Raw genomic sequence first — 23,817 nt, 5'->3', positions numbered from 1 at the left:
CTGAAGGACAGCTGCTTCTCTCTGGGCTAGCGAGCATAGAATTGACCCAGGAAGTTCACAGTCTATGGCTCTGCAAGTACCTTGCTGGCTGAGGCAGAAAATCTCGAATTGAACTAATTGGAGGTGTCCCAGAGTATTAGGGGGATTAGAGTTCACGAAAGCAGCATTATGCAGATGTGAGTAGGTTTAGACATGAATTTAGAAAACTGCTGTTGTCTTTGTGAATAAATTGGAGTCTTCTGTGAGATGTCCTAGCTGATCTGGGAGGTCTTAGACAGGAGGAAATGACTGCGCTTTGCTTTTCCTTTGGGACTGACTGTTTCTCTCTAGTGAATGAGTCCCATGCATTTCCCAGGTATTTGGTGGTACTCAGCCCTTAGTGGATCTGGCCTTCAGCCTCAATCTTTCACTGGCCTCACCCCAGACTTTATCAACTAGGGCCTACACCTAAGTTGACCCCTTTGTAAAATAAGATGATCTTTGATCTTCTAGGAGTCTCTGAATAGAGATGTGAGGTCATTAAGGAAAGTTCATCCTGGAGGCCAAGTGGGAAAGAAGTGGACGAGCTGGTTTCTTTCTGTCCTGACTCTGCTCTGGAGTGCACAGTTTAGGCAGGAGCTTCTAGTTAATTCTAACTCTGGGAATTCCTCTCTTTCTCTCCCTCTCTTTCTCTCTCTAGTTCTTTCTCTCTCTTTCTCTTTCTCTCGCGGCAGCGTTTCTCTGTGAAACAGTCCTGGCTGTCCTGGAACTCAAGCTGTAGACTTGCTTGCCTCTGCCTCTCGAGTGCTGGGATTAAAGGCATGGGCCATCACTGTTGGACTACCTTTTTTCTCTTCTTTGCTCCCTTCTCCCACCTCTCCCCCCCCCCCCATGGTTCTTTGGAGAGGGTCCCAGTGAAATAAATGTGTTATGTTGAGATGGCAGTTTGGAAGCAAATGGTCCTTGAAAGCTTTTTCTTCCTATTTCTTACTTTTGCAGACATGGATCTGGAGGCTGTTTCTAAACGCTCAGCATTCCATGCCAAGCCCCAGGGGTTCATTCTCCAGTATGGGACTGCTGGATTTCGGACAAACGCCCAACATCTCGATCATATCATGTTTCGAATGGGATTACTAGCCGTCCTGAGGTCAAAGCAGACAAGAGCCACCATTGGAGTCATGGTTACGGCCTCACACAATCCCGAGGTAACAAGTTGGTGCCCTTATTTACAAGGCTGATCTCTAGTGTCTGAGCACTTTGAACCAGAGTCCACATTCTAATGCTGGGAGTGTGCCTCCTTATTTGTGTGCTCCTTGTCTGGAACGACTCTCAGAGCAGCCGTCCAGCTGAGCTGGGTGTGGAGGGAATGAAATGAGGCTGTGTTTTGGAGAGTGTCCAGATTAGAGAAATAACAGACCATCCTTCCCAGTTTGGATGGAGACATTATCAGTAATGATCGTGTCACAAGGAACAGAAGAGGTAATGTAAGGGAAACAGCGGCAGGTGCCTGGCATTGGTGCCAGCGGTACCCAGGGCAGCTGCTCAGCCATCAGTTGGAGGGGTGGCAGTAGAGGTTCTTCCTCCAGTCACCTCCATTGTGTGCTCCCCTTAAGGCTTGCTTCTCTTTTAGGAAGACAACGGCGTGAAATTGATTGACCCGTTGGGGGAAATGTTGGCCCCTTCCTGGGAGGAGCATGCTACCTGTCTGGCCAGTGCTGAGGAGCAGGAGATGCCTAGAGTGCTTGCTGCCATCATGGAGAAAGAAGCCGTGGATCCGCAGCAGGCTGCCTTCGTAGTTATTGGTAGAGACACCAGGTGAGGATCAGAGTTGCCTGTGCAAGGGCAGATAACTGTGAGGGATCGCATCTGTTTTCATGCCCAAGGCCAGTGGGCAGGAGTAAGAGAGGCTTAGTCCACACCCCGCTGTCTCTTTGCCTTTTTAAGTGGCACATGGTGACTAAGTCTGGGTTTGGAGTCACCCCCATTTTAACTTTTACATAATCGGAGCAGGTTTCATAGTCTGTGGCAGCTTCCATCTCAGGGCTGATGATAAATCAACATTTTTGTGAGAGTGACATGAACTAATATGTACAAAATCGATGTTTCCCTGTATGTTAGCAGCGTTTATTTATTGTGACACTTTGTAGGTTATTTGCCCCAGGCAGAGTCAGAGCATATAATTTTTAACAAACTACACTTAGAGATGTGGTTTCTAATTTGTTACTGGTTCAGATGTTCAGTCATTTCTTCATTCTGGAATTTACTGGAAACAGCATTTTATAGTCTGTGTTTGTCCTGTTCAGCAGCTTTCGCCTCTACAAAAGCCTCCTTTTTTGCAGTGTTGGGTTAAATGTGTACTTTGAAACAGTAGTTGCTGTAGACTATTATTTTAACTGGAAAAAGATGTGTTACATTTGTTTATGTTGCAGAATATTATTTTAACTGAGTGAAGGTGTGTTACTTTTGTTTATGTTGCATTTGTTTAATTATGTAAAGGTGTGTTGCTTTTGTTTCTCTTTGCCTGCCTAAGGCACCTGATTGGTTTAATGAAGAGCCGAACAACCAATAGCTAGGCAGGAAAGGATAGGCAGGGCTGGCAGACAGAGAGAATAAATAGGTGGAGGAATCTAGGCTGGGAGGAGAAGAAAGGAACGAGAAAGAGGAGGAGGAGGAGGAGGAGGAGGAGGAGGAGGAGGAGGAGGAGGAGGAGGAGGAGAAGAAGAAGAAGAAGAAGAAGAAAAGGAGGGACACCCTTAGGGAAGAAGCCAGACACAGAGAAGCAGTGAAAGTAAGATAAAAAGCCCCAAGGCAAAAGATAGATAAAGGAGAAACAGGTTAATTTAAGTTAAAAGGGCTAGTCAGAAAAGAGCTAAGCTAAGGTCCATCATTCATAACTATTAATAAGTCTCTGTGTCATGATTTGGGAGTTGGTTGGTGGCTCCCAAAAGAAAAAGCCTGTGACAAGTAGTCATTTTCTCTTTTATGCAAGTTCTGGCTTCATCTAAATCTTCTTTCTAAGATACATTCTCATTCTCTGGATAACTTGGGCTTTGTTTTTACCCTGTGCCGTGTTACCAGGTTTTGCAAAAACTACTTACTCATTAGGTCCATAGGCAGCAGAAATAGCTAATTGATTTATGCCCTTAAGTCAGTTATTATCCCATTACTGTGTTTGGCTCTCACCTGTGGTTATATGATGATTCACTTACTTTTCAGATAGATGGGTAATTTGTTCTGATTTTATAAAATGAAAACTAGGCTTTATGCTCTCAGTAGTTTAAGACCCCACTCTCCTACATCACTGTGTGCATTCAGTATTGATTGTGGCTATTATTAACTAAGATACATACTGCTATAGTCAAACTAGGAAATGTTTTATGTGTAAGTTAGGGTATCTTTTATAATTTTAAAAATATTATTATTGTGTGTGTGTGTGTGTGTGTGTGTGTGTGTGTGTGTGTGTGTGAAGGTTGGGGTGTATCTGATCTCCTTGAGCTGGAGTTACAGGCAGTTGTGAGCTGCCTATGTTGGGAATTGAACTCAGGTCCTCTGCAAGAACAATATGCACTTTTAACTACTGAGCTCTCTCCAACCCTCCTTTATATCCCTCCCCACTTTTTTTTTTTTTTTTTTTTCCAGTACAGGGTATTGAATCCAGGGCTTTGTGTATATTAGGAAAACACACTTGTACTGAGCTACGGTCCTAGCTCCCTTTTTAATTCTGATGATATAGTCGCACAAATTTACCCAGGCTGGCCTTGAACTCACTCTGTGCAGGCATTGTACCTAGTGATCCTCCTGCCTCAGCTTCTCAAGTGGGTGGGAGGAATTAGAGGTCTGCGTCAGCAAACCTGGCTCTTTGTATCTAGTTTTTGTAAATTTAAAAGCCCAAATTTTCTAAGAAGTCACCTGTGCAAAGGATCCTGGGAAAATGATTATAATTTACCCTGAGTTTTTTGCCAGAGTTGATTGCTTTCAGGTTCATTGAACGTGTATTTTGAAATTGTAAGCACACACTCCTCCATTTGCTTTCCCGTTTACTAACTCTCCTCTCTTTTCTCTCACAGGCCCAGTAGTGAGAAACTTTCACAGTCTGTAATAGACGGTGTGACTGTTTTAGGAGGCCAATTTCATGGTATGTAGTTAATCATCAAGAAATTGTTTTTTAAATTTAAAAAGTAACATACTTAAAATTGGAAATAACAAATAATAAAAGTTAAGAAATTAATACCTAGATAAACTTTTAAAATATTGCAGGTTTTTCAGGGAAGGCATATGAGTTTACCCATGGGGGCAGAGCATATTAAATCTTTTCTGCTTGTGACCCCATTTGCCTGATAAATTTTCCACAGCACCTGCTATACAGGTATCTGAAATCACAGGTCCAATGTTTGCTGATCATAAGTCATAGAGAAATTTGTTATAAAATAATTCTTACTTATACATACAATTTTACCATTTTTAAAGGATGAAAGCAAATTTACAAACTAATTAGATGGGTATGCTTATTTTTTTTTTTTACAGAGTTCAATCTTGGCTGACTATTTGACACTGTAGGACATGGGGCACTGCCAACATTTTCCAGAGTTTATAAGTATTTTTATTATATAACTGTCAATGCTGAGAATGCTGCTTGGCCTTAATGCATAGCAGGAATATATTTAGGCCCATTTCAGAAATGGTTGTAACTCCTGGTCTGATTGGAGATGTGTTTGTTCTCTGATTGCTCACCTGGTCGTCCTTAGTCTGCTCCAGGTGGGTCCCTTGGTGTTTGTTCAGGGTGCTGTCTCCTGTATTCATCTGAATTCAGATTGCTGGATCCTCTGGATAGATCGAGATCCTGCAGTGTTGGGTTAAGCTGCAGAGAGCCCGAGGCATTTGTGGTGCAGTGTGTGTAGTATGGATTGACAATCTTTTTGATTTTGTGTGTGCGCGTGTGTGTGTGTCTGTGTGCACACATGCAAGTGTGTATGCTTGTGTGCATGTATGTGGGTGTGTGTGGAGGCCAGAAGTCAGTGCTGGGTGTCTTCCTTGATCCCTACCTTATATGTTGAGGTAGGAAGTCTTACTTGAACCCAGAGCTCACTGTTTTAGCCAGTCCTTTCTCAGGCGTTTAGCTAAGGCCAGTGTGGCTAGTCTTGCTAGCCAGCTTGTCCCAGGGAACCCTCTTCACTTCCGAGTGCTGTTTTCTCATTTGTCGTGAGCGTTTTCTTTGGCTACTCAACTGGGTGTGCTTTAAATTCACTCACGATAGGGAAGAGACTCACCTGCAGCAGACTAGGGCTTGAGGTGGGCCCCCACACCTGCCCAGCAGTTGTCTGGGTGTCTCTCTGGGTGCTGGGGTCCTGCTCTAGTCCTGCTGTCTACCTGTGCTTTGCTGGCTGAGGGCCCCTTGACAGTCATTGTCCTAGGAAGAGAGTAAGTGGTCTGTGACCGAAAACAGGAACTTGGATTCAGTGCTTCTCACCATAGGTTATGCCCTCACAGCTCTCCGAACTATGACGGTTTTCTTTACCCTTCTGCTTGCTTGGACACGTTCCTTCTTGGTCATCTCTGCTGCTTGTTTTCTGTCCCTTTTGCTAAGGGCTCCTCGGCGGTCCCCTCTTTGATCTACATCATGTCTGAATGGTTGTCTCTCCAGCCTCCCTCATACATGCATGCATTCACTCATCAAACACTTCTGGTTATCTGCTCCGTGGTGTCTGTTTCATGTGTGTTTCATGTGTGTCCCAGTTCCCAGTGAGATACCCACATTCTGTCATGATGTGCACGTAGATAATGTGGATGCACATCCCAGTCAGCGGTGCTTCATACAGGCAAGCAGCCTGTATCTGTGCCGTTGACGTGATGTGCGGTGATGGGAACTGTCTTTGGTCCCCTGGCCCCACTCCTGGGCCTGTTCTACCCAGTGTACAGATTCACTTCGAGCCTTGACCCACTTTGCATTCACATCACCAGACCCTTCTTTCTGTCATCCCTCCCAGAGTGGTTGATCTTTCTCTAATCGGGTCTATTTCTAAATGAATCACTTCTAGTTTATTAAATATAGAAAAATTTGAGTGATTTTTTTTTTTTTTAACACCTTGTCTCCCTGTGGGAGCCCGTTCTCGGGTTCCTCGTGCCTTTACCCAGCAGGTCCTCATAGAGGATGATTAGACCACGGGCCTGAGTGCAGGTGTCTGGGATGGTCTGCACTTGGCTGTGCTGGGGGAGGAGGTCTTTTGCTCCACCCCTTGGCGTCTCTATAAAAACCCTGGGGCAGAGACAGTCGGGGCCGTTGGAATAGGTTCCAGGCCCTCTCGAGGCTATCCTTTATTTTCTATCTGTTTATCTCCGCAAGATTCTCTGCAATAAATCCTTCTATCTAATATTTCCTGCTGCTCGCACTCAAGAAAACTCTGGGGAACTGTGGGGGTGGTTGGGTAAACGCCCCACAGAATGGCGCCATGAACAGGGACTAAAGAAAAAAGAAAAAAGGGACTAAAGAAAAAAAGGGGGGACTAAAAAAAGGGGGACTAAAGACAAATGAACAGGGACTAAAAACAAAGTAATAGGGACTAAAGATAAAGGAAAATAGTTTTATTACAGAGTTTTTGGCGAAAGTGCTGAGTTCAGCCCTGCCAGTGGATGAGGCATGCCAGTGTTATGGAAAATATATATTTATATATATTATTGAGAGGCAGGGGTTTTATCCTCGAGAGAAAAGGAAAGCGGACTGGAAGGATGTCTGATGCTGCAGCGAAATTCTCTTCTGTCAAAATTTTCTATCTTCTATCCCTTTCTCAATTTCTATCTGTGAAAAATAAGTATAAGGCATAGGGTAGTAAAATAGTGTAGGAAAAACTTAGAAGTATAAGATTGTGTAGGAAAAAAAAAGTAAGGCAACTAGACAGAAAAACTCTTCAATTTTCTAACTTGGGGGCTCTGAATGCAAACTGGGGGAAAAAAATCTATCTTTGGGCTATTTGGGTAGTAAAAAAGCTCTTCTTCGAGCTTATGGGGAAGAATAGGTTTCCTATGGAAGCTTTTGACCTGGGGCAGCTGAAATGCTAAGTCCAAGCGGCAGGAGAAAGTGATTTCTCCCTGAGGCAAAAATGGGGATGTAAAAAGCCAAAAAGTTTAAAGTTGCGAAGTTTTGGGAAAAGTTGCTGTTTCTCTTGGGGGGAAAAAACCTTTCTCTTAAAGCTTTTCTTGGAAAATTTGGGGGAAAAAACTCTAAAAAGCCTTCATCTTTCTCAAAAGCTCTCAAACTTAAAAACTAAAGCCTTTAACTTTCTCTCAGAAGGACAAAAATTAGAATCACCTGAAGATATTAGTATGGGGACCACCTGTGATTAGCTCTAAGGGAAAAACAACAAACCTCTTAAGACAGCAAAACCTCTAAGTTCTGTTTTTCAAGCCTTAAAAATTGTCCCTGCAATGCAGGAGGCAGGGACAAGTTCCTAAAAACCTCTTCTAAGCTCTGTCTCTTCAAGCTAGTAAAAGACAGTGGGTCAGAGTACCCTGAGGGAAACGCTTGGGAGAGTGTGGGTAAAGAGCTACAGAGAGCCCAAAAGGGCCAGAAACTTTACCTGAGAAAAGCAAAAAAGCCAAGCTTTTCAGTTACAACCGAGCTGAGGCATCAAGGGTTTTGTTTCTGAGTTGAGCGTTTCAGAATGAAAAGGTGCTCCTAATCGTCCTAATGCAAAGATCCCCTGAAGCAATGCAAACTGTTAGCTTTGTATCCTCTCTTCTGAGCAAAAACCCAGAGGTGACTGGCCAGCTTCTCTGAGTTGGAGTGCATTTCAGGGATACTAGGGTTCCTGCAGTTGCAAACTTCCTGGAGCACAGAGCTGAGGCAGGAAGGTGCAGGACCCAGGGGAAGATTGCTAATGAACAACCAAAGCTAAAGCCGGTGGGAACGGCACAGTTATCCACTTTCCTACAAGCCCCGGGTTGATAGGTCCACAGCTGAAAAAAAGAAATCTGAGAAAAAAGCTTTCCTATTAGAGAAAGGACCTTTCTGGGAAAACGGTAAAGCTGAACTGTGTCTGAAGCAGTTGTGCTGCTGAGTCAGAACGCTGTCTGGGGAAAGAGCCCAGCCAGGGCAGAACAGAACTATCCAGGAGTAAAGCTTTTTTTCTGTCAGAGAAAGCATCTTTTTGAGAAAAGCTTTGTTTCAACTGACTCCCTGAGATGAGGGGGAGTGTAGCCCTTGAGGGGTGATTGTCTCTGGCATAAGCTCTGTCCTTGAGCACCCAGACAAGCAAATGCAACCCACTGGGGGACTGGGCCAGGTGAAGGCCTAATGAAACAAAATGCCTGTCCTAATGGGAGTTTAGAAATGGCAAAAACCTCCCTTGTTAGACTTTCAGTCTGTACGCAAACCACACAGACCCTTAAAACAGAAACAGACAAAAAACTCCTACCTTCAGTAGCAGGGAAAGCCGCCACTGTAGTGTCGGAAACTGTTTCTGGGGTAGAGGGGATAAACTGAGACCAAACTGGGAACTGTCTGGGAGAAAGACTCTGAAGAAACAGAAGGGACATAATCCTCCCCAGAAAATGTGACCTGAAAAAGCTGCTAGAATTTGAGGTAGATTCGGGGGGAGAAAAAAAGCCCCTACCTCCAAAGGCAGCTAGCAGAGGTACAGAGCCGCAGACAGATACCTGAAGCTCTGCATCTGGGGGGAAGGAACAAGCAAAATGAGAATAAAATCAGTGGGAGAAAATCTCTCCGAAAGAGCTATGGAAAAGCTGTAGTGCATGATCTTGTTCACTGACTGGCTAAGACAAACACAAGCCCCGAGGAAAGTTGCTATCAGAAATTGCCCACCTCAATGCGCGCTAACGAGGCAGGTGCAGTTCTGATTTGGGGGCCAGTGTCAATTAAAGGAGAGACACGTGTTAAAGCCAGCTGAGGAGAGACCAGAAACCTCCCAATGTCCCATAATTAAAAATGTAAAATGCCTGTTCAAATCTCCCCTTGCAAAAGCAAAAAACTTTGTTCAAACCTCCCGGGCAAGAATTTGTAAGCAAGTCTGGTAAAAAAAAGAACTTAAAAGTTGACTCTCAGACCCAAAAAGAACTATGGGAAATGACTGATATAAGGGAAATGATATAAAGGACTGATATAAGGGACTGATACTATTATGGACTGATATAAGGGAAATGCATTCTGGGAAAGGTAGTTTTTCCACTAAAGATGGCGACATTGCCCTGAAACACTTTTGTCAGCTCGAAAATACGTTCATGGTAAACTTAAAATACAGCTTTTAAAAGAATAAGGAGGAAAATCATCTAAGAGTTTTAAGTGTCAGTTCCAATGAAAAATTGAAAGGATACGGAACTAGGTGCTTCGCGGTTTGGGGCTCCTTGGTAAAATGCCTTATTTACCCTTATAGCTGTGCAAAGTTTTTACGGTAGCTGGATGACAGAAAGCTACCTATAAGAGCAAACAAGCCACTTTAAAATCCTTAAAACAAGGGAAAACAGTTTATACACTGAACGTTGTCTTAGAATTGAAGCACTTAGGGGAACTATTATGAATTTGGATGAAGGGACAGCCTCTAGTTAAAAACTGTTTACCGCTAACAGTGCATCTCTGCCGGTCCGGAACGGCTGAGAGAACTGGCAACTTTGGAGTATGGCATCATCCTGGGAAGGTTATAGTCCCCTAGCAACAACTATCACAATTCTATAACAACACTCACTAAATCCCAGTGCTTTATAACAAAGCTGACTATAAAATCTAAAATTTAGAAATGATGTACATACTTTCTGTCTAGTTAAGAAAATCTAATAGAGATAGTGATAATAGTTAGGAGTAGGGGGTAGAAAAAGATGAAAATAAGATATGTGAGTTTGTAAAAATTCTGTCTTGTTAGATCTGTGTTAAAGAAATCTTCAGATGTTTGCTAAATTATATATATGCTAGTGGTAGCCCTATATAGGTTTGTAGGATAGATCTACAGAGTTCCTTTAAGAATATGGGCTTGCAGGAAGTATCTAATGTAGTCTTAGGACATGCAGTAATAAGGTTGTAATGGGTGAGGATGCTGGTTGTAAATGTAAGTTTAAATAAGTACATAAGTAATAAAAAATATATTTGCTAAAGTAGTTCTATAGTTTCCTTAAGGAGTTTAAATAAGTAGATGTTAATGTTATATGAGTTTGTAAAAACGTGTAAATGTTGAATGTGAGTCTAAATGCTTTGCAAGGCAAAAGGTTATATGTGAGTTTGTGAAAAAGTGTAAATGTTAAGTGTGAGTCTATTAATGTATATGCTGAAAGAACCTGAGATACAGAACTTAGTGTCCTAGCAGACTGCAAAACAGGCAGTCTGAGCGGTTTTCGAAAGCTCCAGAAGCCGCTGGGAAGCTGGGAATGGCGGACGCGAGAGCCAGCGCAGGGCATCCGCAGCTGAGATCCGTGGAGGATCTTCGCAACACAGAGGAACCTGGGACAACATCAAAGGCGGTGCGGTTTAGAATACTACTGTACCTAGAGAGGTCTCTGGCTTGAGAATAAGTTCGGAGACACTTGTTTGAACAAGGATTGTTAACTGCAAAAAGTTTTGGTTGAAGAACGTCTCTTCATATTTTGAAGTGTGAAAGCCTGATACCAGAATTTATTTCTTGTTTGAACTTTTTGAACTTAAAATGAGATAAAACTACAAAGAGATTTTGGTTATGGATTTCTTCATATTTGGAGGGCTCGTACCAGAATTTATCATGTGAATTTTGGGACTTAAGAGATGAAGTGAACGGTGGAGATTTCATTGCAATGGGACAATTTTGAGTTTATTCGTAGTGATGACCTAGAGCTGTTTGCTGGAATTGGGTTAAAGGTGGAACTGTTTAAATGAGGAAACTTATTTCTACCTAGAATCAAGATGCAGTTTTGTGTATGCATGTATGCTTTATTAATTGGTGATTCATGTATTCTGTGTTAAAAATGCAATTGTTTTGTGGAACTGTTTGTGTAAAAATGGAATTACTTATGGAACTGGTTTGTGTTACAAACGGAACTGTTTAAACAGAAGTTTGGGTTTTCTAACTAGGCTTGAGATTTTGCTTAAATTATAAAGAAAAGGGGGAGAGTTAATATTCCTTAGTCTAATTTCAAAAATTGTTTGAGTGGATTAATGTCATGTTTTTGTTAGTAAGAAATGCAAATGGGGTATATTAAGAGACTACTTTTAAAGTGTAAAGAGTTTTATTAAGAAACTGCTTTTGGATGTTTTGCTAAGTTTTCAAAGTGTTAATGGTTAGATTGAGAAGATTGCTTTTCAATATGGGTTTGTAGGAATTGTATGAGTTTGGGTTCTTCTAACTAGGTTTTAGATTTTGTTTAAAAAAATTATAAAGAAAAGGAGGAGTTATGAGGTTGAATTATGTTTGCAGAAATTATATTTACCCTATTGATATTAATGCACCTGGTTTTGTGGAGTTAAGGAAATATTTAAGTTTGATGTGAATACATCGAAGTTTTTCCTATGTTCTGTTAACAAGAAAATTCAAATGATTGAGTTAAAGTTGTAAGACGGAGAAAATTGTTAACTATATATAGCACCATATATGCTAATTCAAATGGTTCTGTTAAGAGTTTGCTTTGAGTTGTAAGACTGAGAGAATTGTGGCTATGTATAGCAATGTTTATGTTAACCTGTTAATGGTAACGATGAAGCTAAGGGATTCTTTAAGTTTGTAGTCGCCTTAAGAGTTTTTGGCTTAGAAAGGGCTTGAGGCAGCTAAGACTGCTGTAGTCACCTTGGACCTAATTCAAAAGAGAAATGCCATCTATATCATCCTCTACTCCCATACTTGGAGGTGTAACAGCTATGGAGATTGCTGTAAGCCATTAATAGTTATTTTTATATATATTAAGAAAGGGGGACCTGTGGGAGCCCGTTCTCGGGTTCCTCGTGGCTTTACCCAGCAGGTCCTCATAGAGGATGATTAGACCACGGGCCTGAGTGCAGGTGTCTGGGATGGTCTGCACTTGGCTGTGCTGGGGGAGGAGGTCTTTTGCTCCACCCCTTGGCGTCTCTATAAAAACCCTGGGGCAGAGACAGTCGGGGCCATTGGAAAAGGTTCCAGGCCCTCTCGAGGCTATCCTTTATTTTCTGTTTATCTCCGCGATATTCTCCGCAATAAATCCTTCTATCTAATATTTCCTGCTGCTTGCACTCAAGAAAACTCTGGGGAACTGTGGGGGTGGTTGGGTAAACGCCCCACAGTCTCCCTTCAGCTGTTTCAAGGTAGGTTAATGGAATTGCCACTTGCGGTGGGCAGTAAGACTAGGGAGGGAAGCAGGGCCAAATAACTTCAAAAATGAGGATTTGGATTGTGTCCATGTGCAGCGGGGCCCAAGTAAGAGATTTTATGCACAAGAATAATGGACCATTTTTACTTTAAGCCACCACTTCTTAAAGAGAAGGGAGTTGGGGGAAAAAGAAATCAGGGCGTATGCAGTGCGCTTTGTGTAGGAGTGATTAAAGACATGGGCAGTGGAAAATCCTGGAGCTTTTCTTGAATTCAAAGGATTTGGGGATTTGGTTAAGGTTAGTGCTATGAAAAATAACTTTTAGGTTTCAGGGAGGGGATGGGACAGTGCTTTTCTTTGAGTGTGTGTAACAGTTACATAGTGTGCCCATTAGTCTTTGTCACCTGAGAAGAGGGAAGGAACTTCACTGGAGAATTAACCTCTATCAGATTGGCCCATGGCCATGTCTGCAGGGCATTGTCTTGACTGCTGATCAGTATGGGAGTGGCCCCGCCCATTGTGGACTACCATTCTAGTACAGGAGGCCTGGGCTGTGTAAAAAAGGCAGCTGAGAAAGCCGTGGAGAGCAATCTGGAGCAAGCAGCATTCCTCCATGGTCTCTGCTTCAGTTCCTGCCAGGAGCTCCTGCCCTGGCCTCCCTCCCTGGAGGATCCTTGTCTCCCCAAGTTGCTTTTGGTCATGGTGTTTGTTATAGCAGCAGAAAGCAAAGGAGTACACTCAGTATTTGGTAATTTCAGTATTGCTCTCAAAATCCTTGTTTTCTCCTTTAGCATGTCTTTTAGAATAATTTATTTTATTTTGGACCATTTCCATTTAATTAATGTAGGTGATTATCCACATTTTTCCACACCTCCTCTCAAATCCTTTCCCCAGAGCGACTGGCCTCTGGAACCGTTCTGTTGTGTGGCTGACGACCCAGGACCTTTAAATGTTCCTATGCCTCCTTGCAAACTCTTCCTTTGAGTTTTCATCCAGCTCAGTAGTTCTCAGCCTTTGGGGGTCACATATCAGCTATCCTGCATATCAGATATTTACATTACAATTCATAACAGTGGCAAAATTAGTTATGACGTAGCAGTGAAATAATTTTATGGTTGGGAGTCACCATAACACAAGGGAACTGTATTAAAGGGTTGTAGCATTAGGAAGGTTGTGAACCACTGGTCTAGCTCACGCCTGACATTCATTTCTCTTGCTTCTTGCTCCTGGTGTTCTGTGTCCAGCTGTGTCTGAAGGATAGCTGTTTGTTTCCTTGGGAAGTTACTGGTGGCACATGTGTTAAGATGCCTGACAAACATACTCTTTGGTAAAGCTTAGTGTTCTACCAGGCCCCTTGGCCACTGCCTGACTGAGTCTGCTTTAGTTTGTTAGTGATGGGGTCTTTCGGGTTCTGTGCTGATGTACAGTGGGACCGCAGTGCCACACAAGGCATTGTATGTCTCCATACATTGTGCCGGTGGAGACAGCTCCTGAGGGCTTCCTGCAGCTCTCCTCACTGCTAAGACACTGCAGGGGGTGCAGACTTGGGGTGACCCAGCCCTGATGCACCCTTATAGCGTGAATGAGGCTTCAGCAGTATGAAGGGCTATTCTTCTGCTGGGTCCCTCATCTTAGCCCAGTGTGGACTTGTTTTCCTGCTTAAAGCCCCAGGTCTACTTCTGCTTAGAGTGATGTCTTCAAGGATGCTTTCAGCCCTGCTCCTGGGAGTCACATAGATGTAGGTTTGATGATTCCTCTCGAGTGATGAAGAATTCCTTTCAAAGAGAGTGCCCCCTCTTTCCCTCTCCCTTGTCTTTTTATTTATTTATTTTTATTTCGAGACTCAAACTCAAAGATCCACCTACTTCTGCCTCTCAGGTGCTGGGATTAAAGATGTGTGTTGCCACACTAGGCTGAGATTTTTCTCTTATCCTATAATTTGGGTGGTTTTCAGGATGGTTCATTTGAATTTTATCTGTAACCTGTTTTAAGTCATTAACTTTTTGCTATTAGTAGTTTACAATTCTTTTAGAATTATGCAACATGTCCTTATAATGATACTGTTATGGCACTGGGGTTGTTCAGAGATATACCAGTCTGACCATGAATAAATTTTAAGCAAAGAAGAGGCTTTATTAAGATACTGGTACCAGATCTGTGCCTGAGATTCAGGACTTCTGAGGTGTAGCACCCAGTGACATTAGTCAGGGGCTTATAAAGGCAACACTCAGAAGGCTGTACACTTCACACCTCCATACATCCTGACGCACTTCCTGCCTACGTGTAATCAGGTATGCAGCCTGTCTATATGCAGTCAGGGCAAGCAGACTTGTTTACAGACGTAGTTTGTTGTCATACATGAACAACATTTTTCTAAAAGTTGTTCAAGACCAGGACCTGGAGAAATGGCTCAGAGGTTAAGAGCACTGACTGCTTTTCCAGAGGTCCTGAGTTCAATTCCCAGCAACCACATGGTAGCTCACAACCATCTATAATGAGATCTGGTGCCTTCTTCTGGCCTGCAGGCATGCATGCAGGCAGAACACTGTATACATAATAAATAAATAAATAATAATAATAATAATAATAATAATAATAATAATAAAGAATTGTTCAAGACCAGGCAATTACAAGAACATCACCCAGCACTCTGGGAAGTTAGTCTATCCTTGGGAAAGTGGAGCTTATAGGTTAGAGGCATTTTTGTTTTATAGATTGCTTAAGAACAGTAATTAAAACTTAAAATATAATGTTAGCCATCATAATGCCAGTGGATGTTTGTGCATTTGGATATTTTGAAAGTTTTGTGTTCATATTTTCTGAGATTCTGGGATAAGTCACCAAACTAGACCACCCATGGGTAGAAACAAAGATTTATTGGTGATTAAACTGTGAAGGCTCTGTGTGTGTGTGTGTGGGGGGGGGGGAGCAGAAAGAGGCACAAAATGGTGGAAAAGCAAGCAGATTTTATGTCACAGTCAGCAGGGTGGGGACCTGAGCTGATACTGAGGCAGAGACAGATGGATCTCTGTGAATTGGAGGCCAGCCTGATCTACAAAGTGAGTTCCAGGACAGCCAGGGCTGTTATACAGAGAAACTCTGTCTCGAAGAAACGAAACCAACCAAGTAGTCTTTCTGTTTATTAGGTCAAAGTCCTTCTGTTCAGGACAATGTCACTAGCACTGCTATCTTTTTTCTGGGGGGAGTGGCCGGTTTGGATCTAACATTCTTTTTTTTTTTTTTTTTTTTAATTTTTATTTTGCAATACAATTCAGTTCTACATATCAGCCACAGATTCCCCCGTTCTCCCCCCTCCCGCCCCCCTCACCTTCCCCCCAGCCCGCCCCCCATTCCAATCTCCTCCAGGGCAAAGCCTTCCCCACAGACTGAGATCAACCTGGTGGACTCAGTCCAGGTAGGTCCAGTCCCCTCCTCCCATGCTGAGCCAAGGGACCCTGCATAGGCCCCAGGATTCAAACAGCCAACTCATGCAATGAGCACAGGACCCGGTCCCACTGCCTGGATGCCTCCCAAACAGACCAGGCCAATCAACTGTCTCACCCACTCAGAGGGCCCGATCCAGTTGGTGACCCCTCAGCCATTGGTTCATATTTCATGTGTTTCCGTTTGTTTGGCTATTTGTCTCTGTGCTTTATCCGACCTTGGTCTCAACAATTCTCTCTCATATAAACCCTCCTCATTCTCGCCAATTGGACTCCCAGATGGATCTAACATTCTTAAGGTATGAATTCATGTGAGCTTCTTTTGTTAATAAGTGAGCTGACCTGCCTTTTGGGTGTGTTTGGCAGATTATGGCCTGTTGACCACACCTCAGCTACACTACATGGTGTATTGTCGGAATTCCGGAGACCGGTATGGAAAGGCCACCATCGAAGGTTACTGCCAGAAACTCTCCAAGGCTTTTGTAGAACTTACCAAACAGGTGAGACATTTGTCCATTGTGATTAGAATTTCAACAGGTGAATATAGAAATACAGTCAGTCAACAACCTAACTACCATAGCTCACCACTTGGCCTCCTTCTTTTCTCCAAATGTGACTTGGCTCCAGTTTCTCTCTGGCAGAGCCCAGGCTCTGTTCTGTGTGTGATGGTGAGTATATAATGGCAAGGTGCATCCTGGGAAACCTCATGATGTCTTTGCTTGTGGTTATCAGTAGTCACTGGGATGACTTTGATTATAATGTAGATGCTACTGGCTTGAGAAAGTACTGCCAGGAGGGAATTTCTTTTAGGTAGACTCCATTGTTTAATCTGGAGACATATGCAGGATGTGATTCACCTGATAGTGCTTGTTCTCAAAGAATTCAGAGTTTGATGTGGGGACTGGTGAAAGACTGATAATTATAAAACAAACAAAAAATCCCCAAGCCCTCAATGTGCCCGGTGATATTACATGCCTTGCAGAGAGTGCTCATGTTAGTCAGACACCTGTGTGCTCCTCTGCACATTTATTTTTTCTTTCTTTCTTTCTTTCTTTCTTTCTTTCTTTCTTTCTTTCTTTCTTTCTTTCTTTCTTTCTTTCTTTCTTTCTTTCTTTATTTTTTTGGTTTTTCGAGACAGGGTTTCTCTGTGTAGCTTTGCGCCTTTCCTGGGACTCACTTGGTAGTCCAGGCTGGCCTCGAACTCACAGAGATCCCCCTGGCTCTGCCTCCTGAGTGCTGGGATTAAAGGCGTGCACCACCACCGCCTGGCCTGCTCATCTGCACATTTATATGACAGTCAGGAAGTGAGGACTGGTACTTTAATGGGCCATGCTCTGTCGGGGCTCAGTTCTCATGCAGCTGCCTCTGTAGCTTGTTCATTCCATGGCACCACTGCTGTGTTGCCCAGGTTTACTTTGCTGGTTTGTAATTCCTCTGACTGTATGCAGGTTTTCTGTGTTAAATTAGACATGTACATGGAAATAACAGAGGACCTTTTCATGTATACATTCATGCATGCGCACTTGGTGATTCACTTTGGTGACTTGTTTTCCTTCCCTGTCTTTTTCCTTTGAAGGCTTCCTGCAGTGGAGATGAAAACAGATCGGTTAAGGTCGACTGTGCCAACGGCATAGGGGCCTTGAAGCTGAAAGAAATGGAACACTACTTCTCCCAGGGACTGTTGGTTCAGCTGTTTAATGACGGGACTGAGGGGCGTCTCAATCACCTGTGCGGTGCTGACTTCGTGAAAAGTCACCAGAAACCCCCACAGGGTACGTCCCAGCAGCAGTGTCTACCTACGCTGTCTCCGAGGGAAGAGTCACACCACTCGTCCTGGCTCTGCCACCTTTGGGTCCTTAGAAATCTTCCCACTCCTAAGAGCCATTCAAAAACTGGTCAGGTCTTGCTGAAGGCTCAGACAGGAAACAGCACAGTAGCATGGCAGCCCTCAGAATTGAGATCCTGTCAGAGTCCAAGTGTCTCATCAGCACACAGGTGGCCCCGCTCCTTTCTCATTCAGTCTGTCGAGGGAGGCTGGGATGCCCTTAGGTTGGAAAGTCCTCTTCCTATTCAGTTGCCAGGCTTTGCTGGTGGCTCAGGTCCAGTGAGCACACTGAGAATCGCTGTTCCAAAGGCAGCAATCAGCAGCTTCGTCTTCCTGGTGTCTGCACTAGACTGGCTGGAAAGGGAATAGAAAGCTGCCTTTAAAGCATCAGTGCATTCACTGGTCCCCACATGGGAAGATTAGGAAGAAGCCTGGTCAGGTTTTAATGGTGCAATAAAGAGGTATTCGGAAGAAGCCTGGTCAGGTTTTAATGGTGCAGTAAAGAGGTATTCGGGAGAAGCCTGGTCAGGTTTTAATGGTGTAGTAAAGAGGTATTCAAAGTGCTCTCTTACGGACCTAGGATGCTGTCTGCTAACCTTGCCTGGCTTGCAGATGGATTGTTTGGACTGCTGAGTATTTGCCTGTGCTCATTTGCGTTTTTATTTCACTGTTGAATAATTCTGATTTCTCTATCAAAATCATCAAATCTCCATCTCCTCACATTATAAACCAGCTGCCACCACTCCACAACTGTCTTGCATTTGGAGTCTTGTCACTTGTTTGGACTGTCCTGCCTTACTGTAGTAAGCATTTAGAATTTTAGTTTATCCAGCCTTTTCACCGTAGTGCTTATTTTGGTATTACTTTACCTGTCCTTCGGGTCTAGACCTCCCTCCGTCTGTCTGATTGTTGAGGTCTCCTTCTGCTGCATTGGCTGCCTCTGTGTTCTAAAGAGACCCAACCCCCCACTCCTCCAGGCAGCAAGGCTAACAGTCTGGCTTTGTCTGCTCCATCCTTGTTCAGGGACAGCAAGGTTTTCTAGTAAATCTGATGTAACAGTTGCTGAAGTTTCAATGACTTTATGAAAATTCTCAGTGAGCTCTTGAAAGTTATAATGCTGTGCTCCTGATTACATTTCTTATTACTGTTAGTATAAGTAGATGAAATACTTATATTAGAATTAAATCAAAGCACATACCTTATCTACTGCTGATTTTTATTTTTAATATATAAAGGATAGTATGGTACTTTTAGAAATCTTACATTTAGAAATCGCTTAAGTTTTAAAAAATTATATGGGAAACTTGCCTAGCCAAACCAACTGGTTAATAAAATTTTATTTTAGTATAATAGCACATTTCAGCATGAATAGATTTGAGGGCCCTTTTTTTTTTAGTTTGCTTTGCAAGAATTTAACCTGCAAGAAAAGTACCAGCAGCTGGGAGTGTGGCACACACCTTTAATCCCAGCCCTCAGAGGAAGGTGACTCTTAAATTGGAGGCCAGCCTGGACTACATAGTGAGAATCCTGTCTTCAAAAAGAGCACCAGTAGACACTAGTATTTAAAACTGGTGACATTGGTTTGTATTTGGGAAGAATCTTTTAAAATATCTCTTGAAAAATTTATAGTGAATGTGCTGTATTGTAGCATATAATGCTAATTTTGATCTGCTATATTGAGAAAATAATTGTGTGTGTGTCAGAGAAAAATCTAACATTTTATATAGTGAGTTTTATTCCTATTTCTTAGTCTAAAATGCACTCTAAATCCTCCTGTGTGCTAGGAATGGAAATGAAGTCCAATGAAAGATGCTGCTCCTTTGATGGGGATGCAGACAGGATTGTGTATTACTACTGCGATGCAGATGGTCACTTTCATCTCATAGATGGAGACAAGATAGCGACGTTAATTAGCAGTTTCCTTAAAGAGCTACTGTTGGAGGTAAGGTGGGTCTGCTAGGGAGCAAGCAGACTTGCTAGGGAGCACTTCCACATCCGAGTCTTTTGAGTGTCTCAGCGCTACGGTGTATGGGGAATTCCTGATATTTGTGGCCTCAAAACAAAAATAAGTGGAAGTTGCAGCCATTTCAGCATAGAGGCTTTGGTCTTAGTAAAGATGGTATTCTAGATGACTGTAGTATGCTGCTTTTCTTTATACTGGTTTGACTTTATCTGCAGCTTCATGCAGTTTTGGTTTCTTTAAAATTGATGATGCATCCATTACTGAGAATTCTATCATCATTGTAAAGCATCCAATTCTAAGAACACATAATACCTGAGATTATTATTACTGTGATTATGATAAGTTCAGTAATTGATTTTTTTCCTCTTTTGGAAAATCCCTGAATCTGTTATATAGTTGGAAATTACAATAATCTGGAAAAGGTTTATTAATAATTTATAGAGATCACACATTGTCTTAAAGAGGGTTCACTATAAAACTGTGCTTGCAAGTATTTTAGACTATTTTCTTCATAGAGTATGCTTTCTTTTAGAATACTATTTATTGCTTAAAGCAAGCCAGGGCAGAACTGGCTGATTCTGCTTGCCTTTACGACTCTCACTTGTGTCAAAGGCTCCTGTGCATTTGATGGTGAGTTCAGTGTGTCATTGTTTCCTTCTAGATTGGAGAAAGTCTGAATATTGGTGTCGTACAGACTGCATATGCAAATGGAAGTTCCACAAGATATCTTGAAGAAGTTATGAAGGTATCACATTGTCTTCAGTTTGGGGTCATTTCTGAATAGTGTGGTAATTCTGTGAGGAAAATAATGTTACTACATGAACAGTGAACAAAGCTGAGCCATTGTCCAGGTGATAGTGACTAGGATCAGAAGTCTCACATGTCCCTGGTGTAGAAGGGAGGGAGGCTTTCACCTTGGAGCATATAAAACCCTGAATTCTGTGATCTTATAGTGAATGCAAATCTTTTTAAAGGCTAATTGAGCCCCATTTGCAATCATGACTACTTAGGGGCCTGAAGATGCCTCTTTCAAACACAAACCATAAGGTAATAGTGCACCTGTATCTTTTCATTGCTATGATCAAAGACCTGGGAAGCAACTTAGGCAAGGAAGGGCTTATTCTGCCTCAGTGTGAAGGCAAACAGCACACTGTGGGAAAGGTATGGGAGGAGTGTGAGGCACACGGACACACTGGGTCACTCAGGAAGTAAGGATAGAAAAGTAGGTCCCCCGGTGACCAACTTCCTTCAGCTAGGCCCCTCACCTCTAGGCACACTTGAGAGATGGCCAAGGATGGTATCTGGTTGTGCTTTGGTGAGCCTAACATTAGGTAGCGAGAGAATCTGTACCAGTAATCATCTGTTGTGTTGGGAGTATGTATGAAATGGAATGTGTTTGCTTAGCTCTTGGAGTAGGTGAGTGAGGTTATTTCCTGTCCTTGCTGTGCTCTCTTTAGCACACTACCTGTGATGTGTTCATCATGATCTGGCTTCATGGACTTGATTTAAGAGCCAGACTCTTCACACTCCCTGCTCAGAGTCTAGGGTTCATAGACAAAATTGGAAGCTGTTTGCTTTTCTCCAAATTCCTGCAGGCTCTGGGCAGATAAGTGAGTCAGCACAGTAGGTAAAAAAGGGACCAAGAAGTATGCCTAGGCCAGCTGATGTCTACTTTGGTCAGTTTTCTGGGGAAGTAGAAATGAAATTTCATGTCAATTTCCTGCTTTTTAAGAAACAAAACATCATGGAGTCTGCTCACCTTTTGCTCTACTTTAAATATATAGTTACAGTGGCTTCACTTCAGGGCTTTTCATGGGGTTAGTGCTTGACCCTAGGACACATTCTGAGAAATGCAGTAGTGTGACATGAGTTGATGTCATTGTGTGAACATAGAGTGTATTCAGCTTTGATGGCCATGGCATCACTAGGAGATTTGATCTTCTGGTACCACTGCAGCATCCATTGTCTGTTCACTAAGAGACTTGATCTTCTGGTACCACTGCAGCATCCATTGTCTGTTCACTAGGAGATTTGATCTTCTAGTAACACTGCAGCATCCATTGTCTGTTCACTAAGAGACTTGATCTTCTGGTACCACTGCAGCATCCATTGTCTGTTCACTAGGAGATTTGATCTTCTGGTAACACTGCAGCATCCATTGTCTGTTCACTAAGAGACTTGATCTTCTGGTACCACTGCAGCATTTATTGTCTGTTCACTAGGAGACTTGATCTTCTGGTACCACTGCAGTATCCATTGTCTGTTCACTAGGAGACTTGATCTTCTGGTACCACTGCAGCATCCATTGTCTGTCAGAATGTTATTTAGTGCATGAGTGTTTAATTTGAAAATTTCATCTGTATGTACCTAGTATGTTTAGAAACTTAATACACACCAGAAACTGTTACTTGTCAACCCATTTTTCCTTTGGTTAAGTATTTTGGCCTTTGCCATCCTATAATTAAGTCCAATAAATGCTGCCCTTACTGGATGTCTCTCTTGTAGTTTTGTTTCTGTCAGTTTTTTCTAAATCTGTTAGACCCACCTTTGATAGACTGGCGGTCTATCTGTGATCAGTCTTGAAAGTCTAACTGCCTTTTTGTTATTGTTACGTTCATTTTTCAAGACAGGGTTTCTCTGTGTAGCCCTGGCTGTCTTGGAACCACTCTACAGAACAGCTGTCCTGTCTCTCCAGTGCTAGGATTAAAGGTGTGTGCCACCACACCCATCCCTAATTGGCCTTTCTTAACTTTCTAAGCCAATAGTTAGCAAGAAATAGTCAGGGGACTCGATCTAGCTTGTCACTGTTTATAAGACTTCTATTGGAATATTGAGTGTCCTGCACATTTGTTTAGGTGAGGTCTGTGGCTGCCTCCGAATACTACAGAATGATTGTGGGAGACCATATAGCCTGCATAGTGTATGATATTTTCCTATAAAGAAGGATTGGCCCTTCATTGAAAAAGCATGCAGACCTTTGTCCTCCATTCTCCATACTGCAGCTCAGGCAACCCTCTGAAGGCAGAGAATGCCACCTACTTGCAGTCATTCCTTGTGTGGGTGTTTTAAGCCTTTATTGTCTTTCGCCCCAGAGGGAGGTCCCCGATTTTGTGCCTTGTTTTATTTCTGGAATAACAGATATCTAACTTTTGACTCTCTATTAACTGTTGCTGTTTTTCTTTAATGTGTTGTAGGTGCCTGTTTATTGCACCAAAACTGGTGTCAAACATTTGCATCACAAGGCCCAAGAGTTTGACATTGGAGTTTATTTTGAAGCAAATGGGCATGGCACAGTAAGTTAATAATAGATTTCTGTTGTAGTTTGTTCAATGACTAGGTAGTAGGAAATGACATGATCAACATACACCTTTAGATAGAATCAAATGTCTATTTTAAAGACTCTAATGATCCTCTGTGAAGAAGTGTACCAATTTGTTCTTTAAATGGGCTGAGGAGAGTTCAGTTGGGTAACCAGGCATGAGGTCTTGAGTTTGATCAGTACTGGGGAGGCAGAGACAGGTGATCAATGACCAACCAACCGAGCCTAATCAGTGAGCCCTTCAAATGCAAGACTTTGTCTCACCAGACAAGGTGGACAGCACTTGAGGAATACCTGAGGAGTCCTGGCCTCAACATGTATGCATACACACACACACCCCCCAGAAAACCCCAATAAATTATTTTAGATGTACTGTTCATTTTCTTAAAATATTCCCACTTCTTACCGAGATTAGTTCAGTATCTATAATAAAGTGTTATTGGGTTTAACGTATATACAAGCATAGGTTTTTTGTTTGTTTGTTTGTTTGTTTGTTTTGGTGGTGTTTCATGGTTTTCTTAGAAGGACTATTATGGAAAAAAGTCATACATACTTCACCATAAAAGTCACTATTTTAAAGGGTATAACTTTTTTTTTTTAAGATTTGTTTATTATGTATACAGTATTCTGCCTGCATGTGTCCCTGCAGGCCAGAAGAGGGCACCAGATCTCATTACAGATGGTTGTAAGCCACCATGTGGTTGCTGGGAATTGAACTCAGGACCTCTGGAAGAGCAGTCAGTGCTCTTAACCACTGAGCCATCTCTCCAGCCCATAACTTTTTTTTTAAGATTTTTTTTTTAAGTTCAGATTTTGTTTAAAAATGTCTTTGTACATCACCTCATTTCATGAATGGATATGAGGTAGATATGAGAATATTTGAATGTAGTTTAAATCATTCTCTTCACTAATTTCAATTTGGCTTTTGGAAGAGCCATGAACATAAGGAGAAGGAGAATATGTTTCTACAAAATGCAACTAAAATATAACTTCAGTGATCTAAGCTTTTAAGGTGAAGTCCATTGTTGTGAAATATTCCTTT

The 23,817-nt window shown here is 42.4% G+C and overlaps 1 protein-coding gene across 4 annotated transcripts in view; it reads left to right on the top strand.

Moving 5' to 3' along the window:
* Window positions 1-23,817, top strand: part of Pgm3 (phosphoglucomutase 3) — a 28,632-nt gene that overhangs the window by 696 nt on the left and 4,119 nt on the right. For all 4 annotated transcript variants that reach the window (XM_059268318.1, XM_059268321.1, XM_059268319.1 and 1 more), the window contains exons 2-9: window positions 979-1,184; window positions 1,610-1,794; window positions 4,047-4,114; window positions 16,035-16,168; window positions 17,245-17,440; window positions 19,278-19,435; window positions 20,118-20,201; window positions 22,651-22,749. In XM_059268318.1, the coding sequence (XP_059124301.1) occupies window positions 981-1,184; window positions 1,610-1,794; window positions 4,047-4,114; window positions 16,035-16,168; window positions 17,245-17,440; window positions 19,278-19,435; window positions 20,118-20,201; window positions 22,651-22,749 (1,128 nt within the window). In that variant the 5' untranslated portion in view covers window positions 979-980. The remainder of the gene's footprint in view (window positions 1-978; window positions 1,185-1,609; window positions 1,795-4,046; window positions 4,115-16,034; window positions 16,169-17,244; window positions 17,441-19,277; window positions 19,436-20,117; window positions 20,202-22,650; window positions 22,750-23,817) is intronic.

This window comes from Peromyscus eremicus, chromosome 7 (assembly GCF_949786415.1).
Source record: "Peromyscus eremicus chromosome 7, PerEre_H2_v1, whole genome shotgun sequence".
NCBI classification, from domain to species: Eukaryota; Metazoa; Chordata; class Mammalia; order Rodentia; family Cricetidae; genus Peromyscus; species Peromyscus eremicus.
This window is presented reverse-complemented; position numbering and strand designations above follow the sequence as displayed.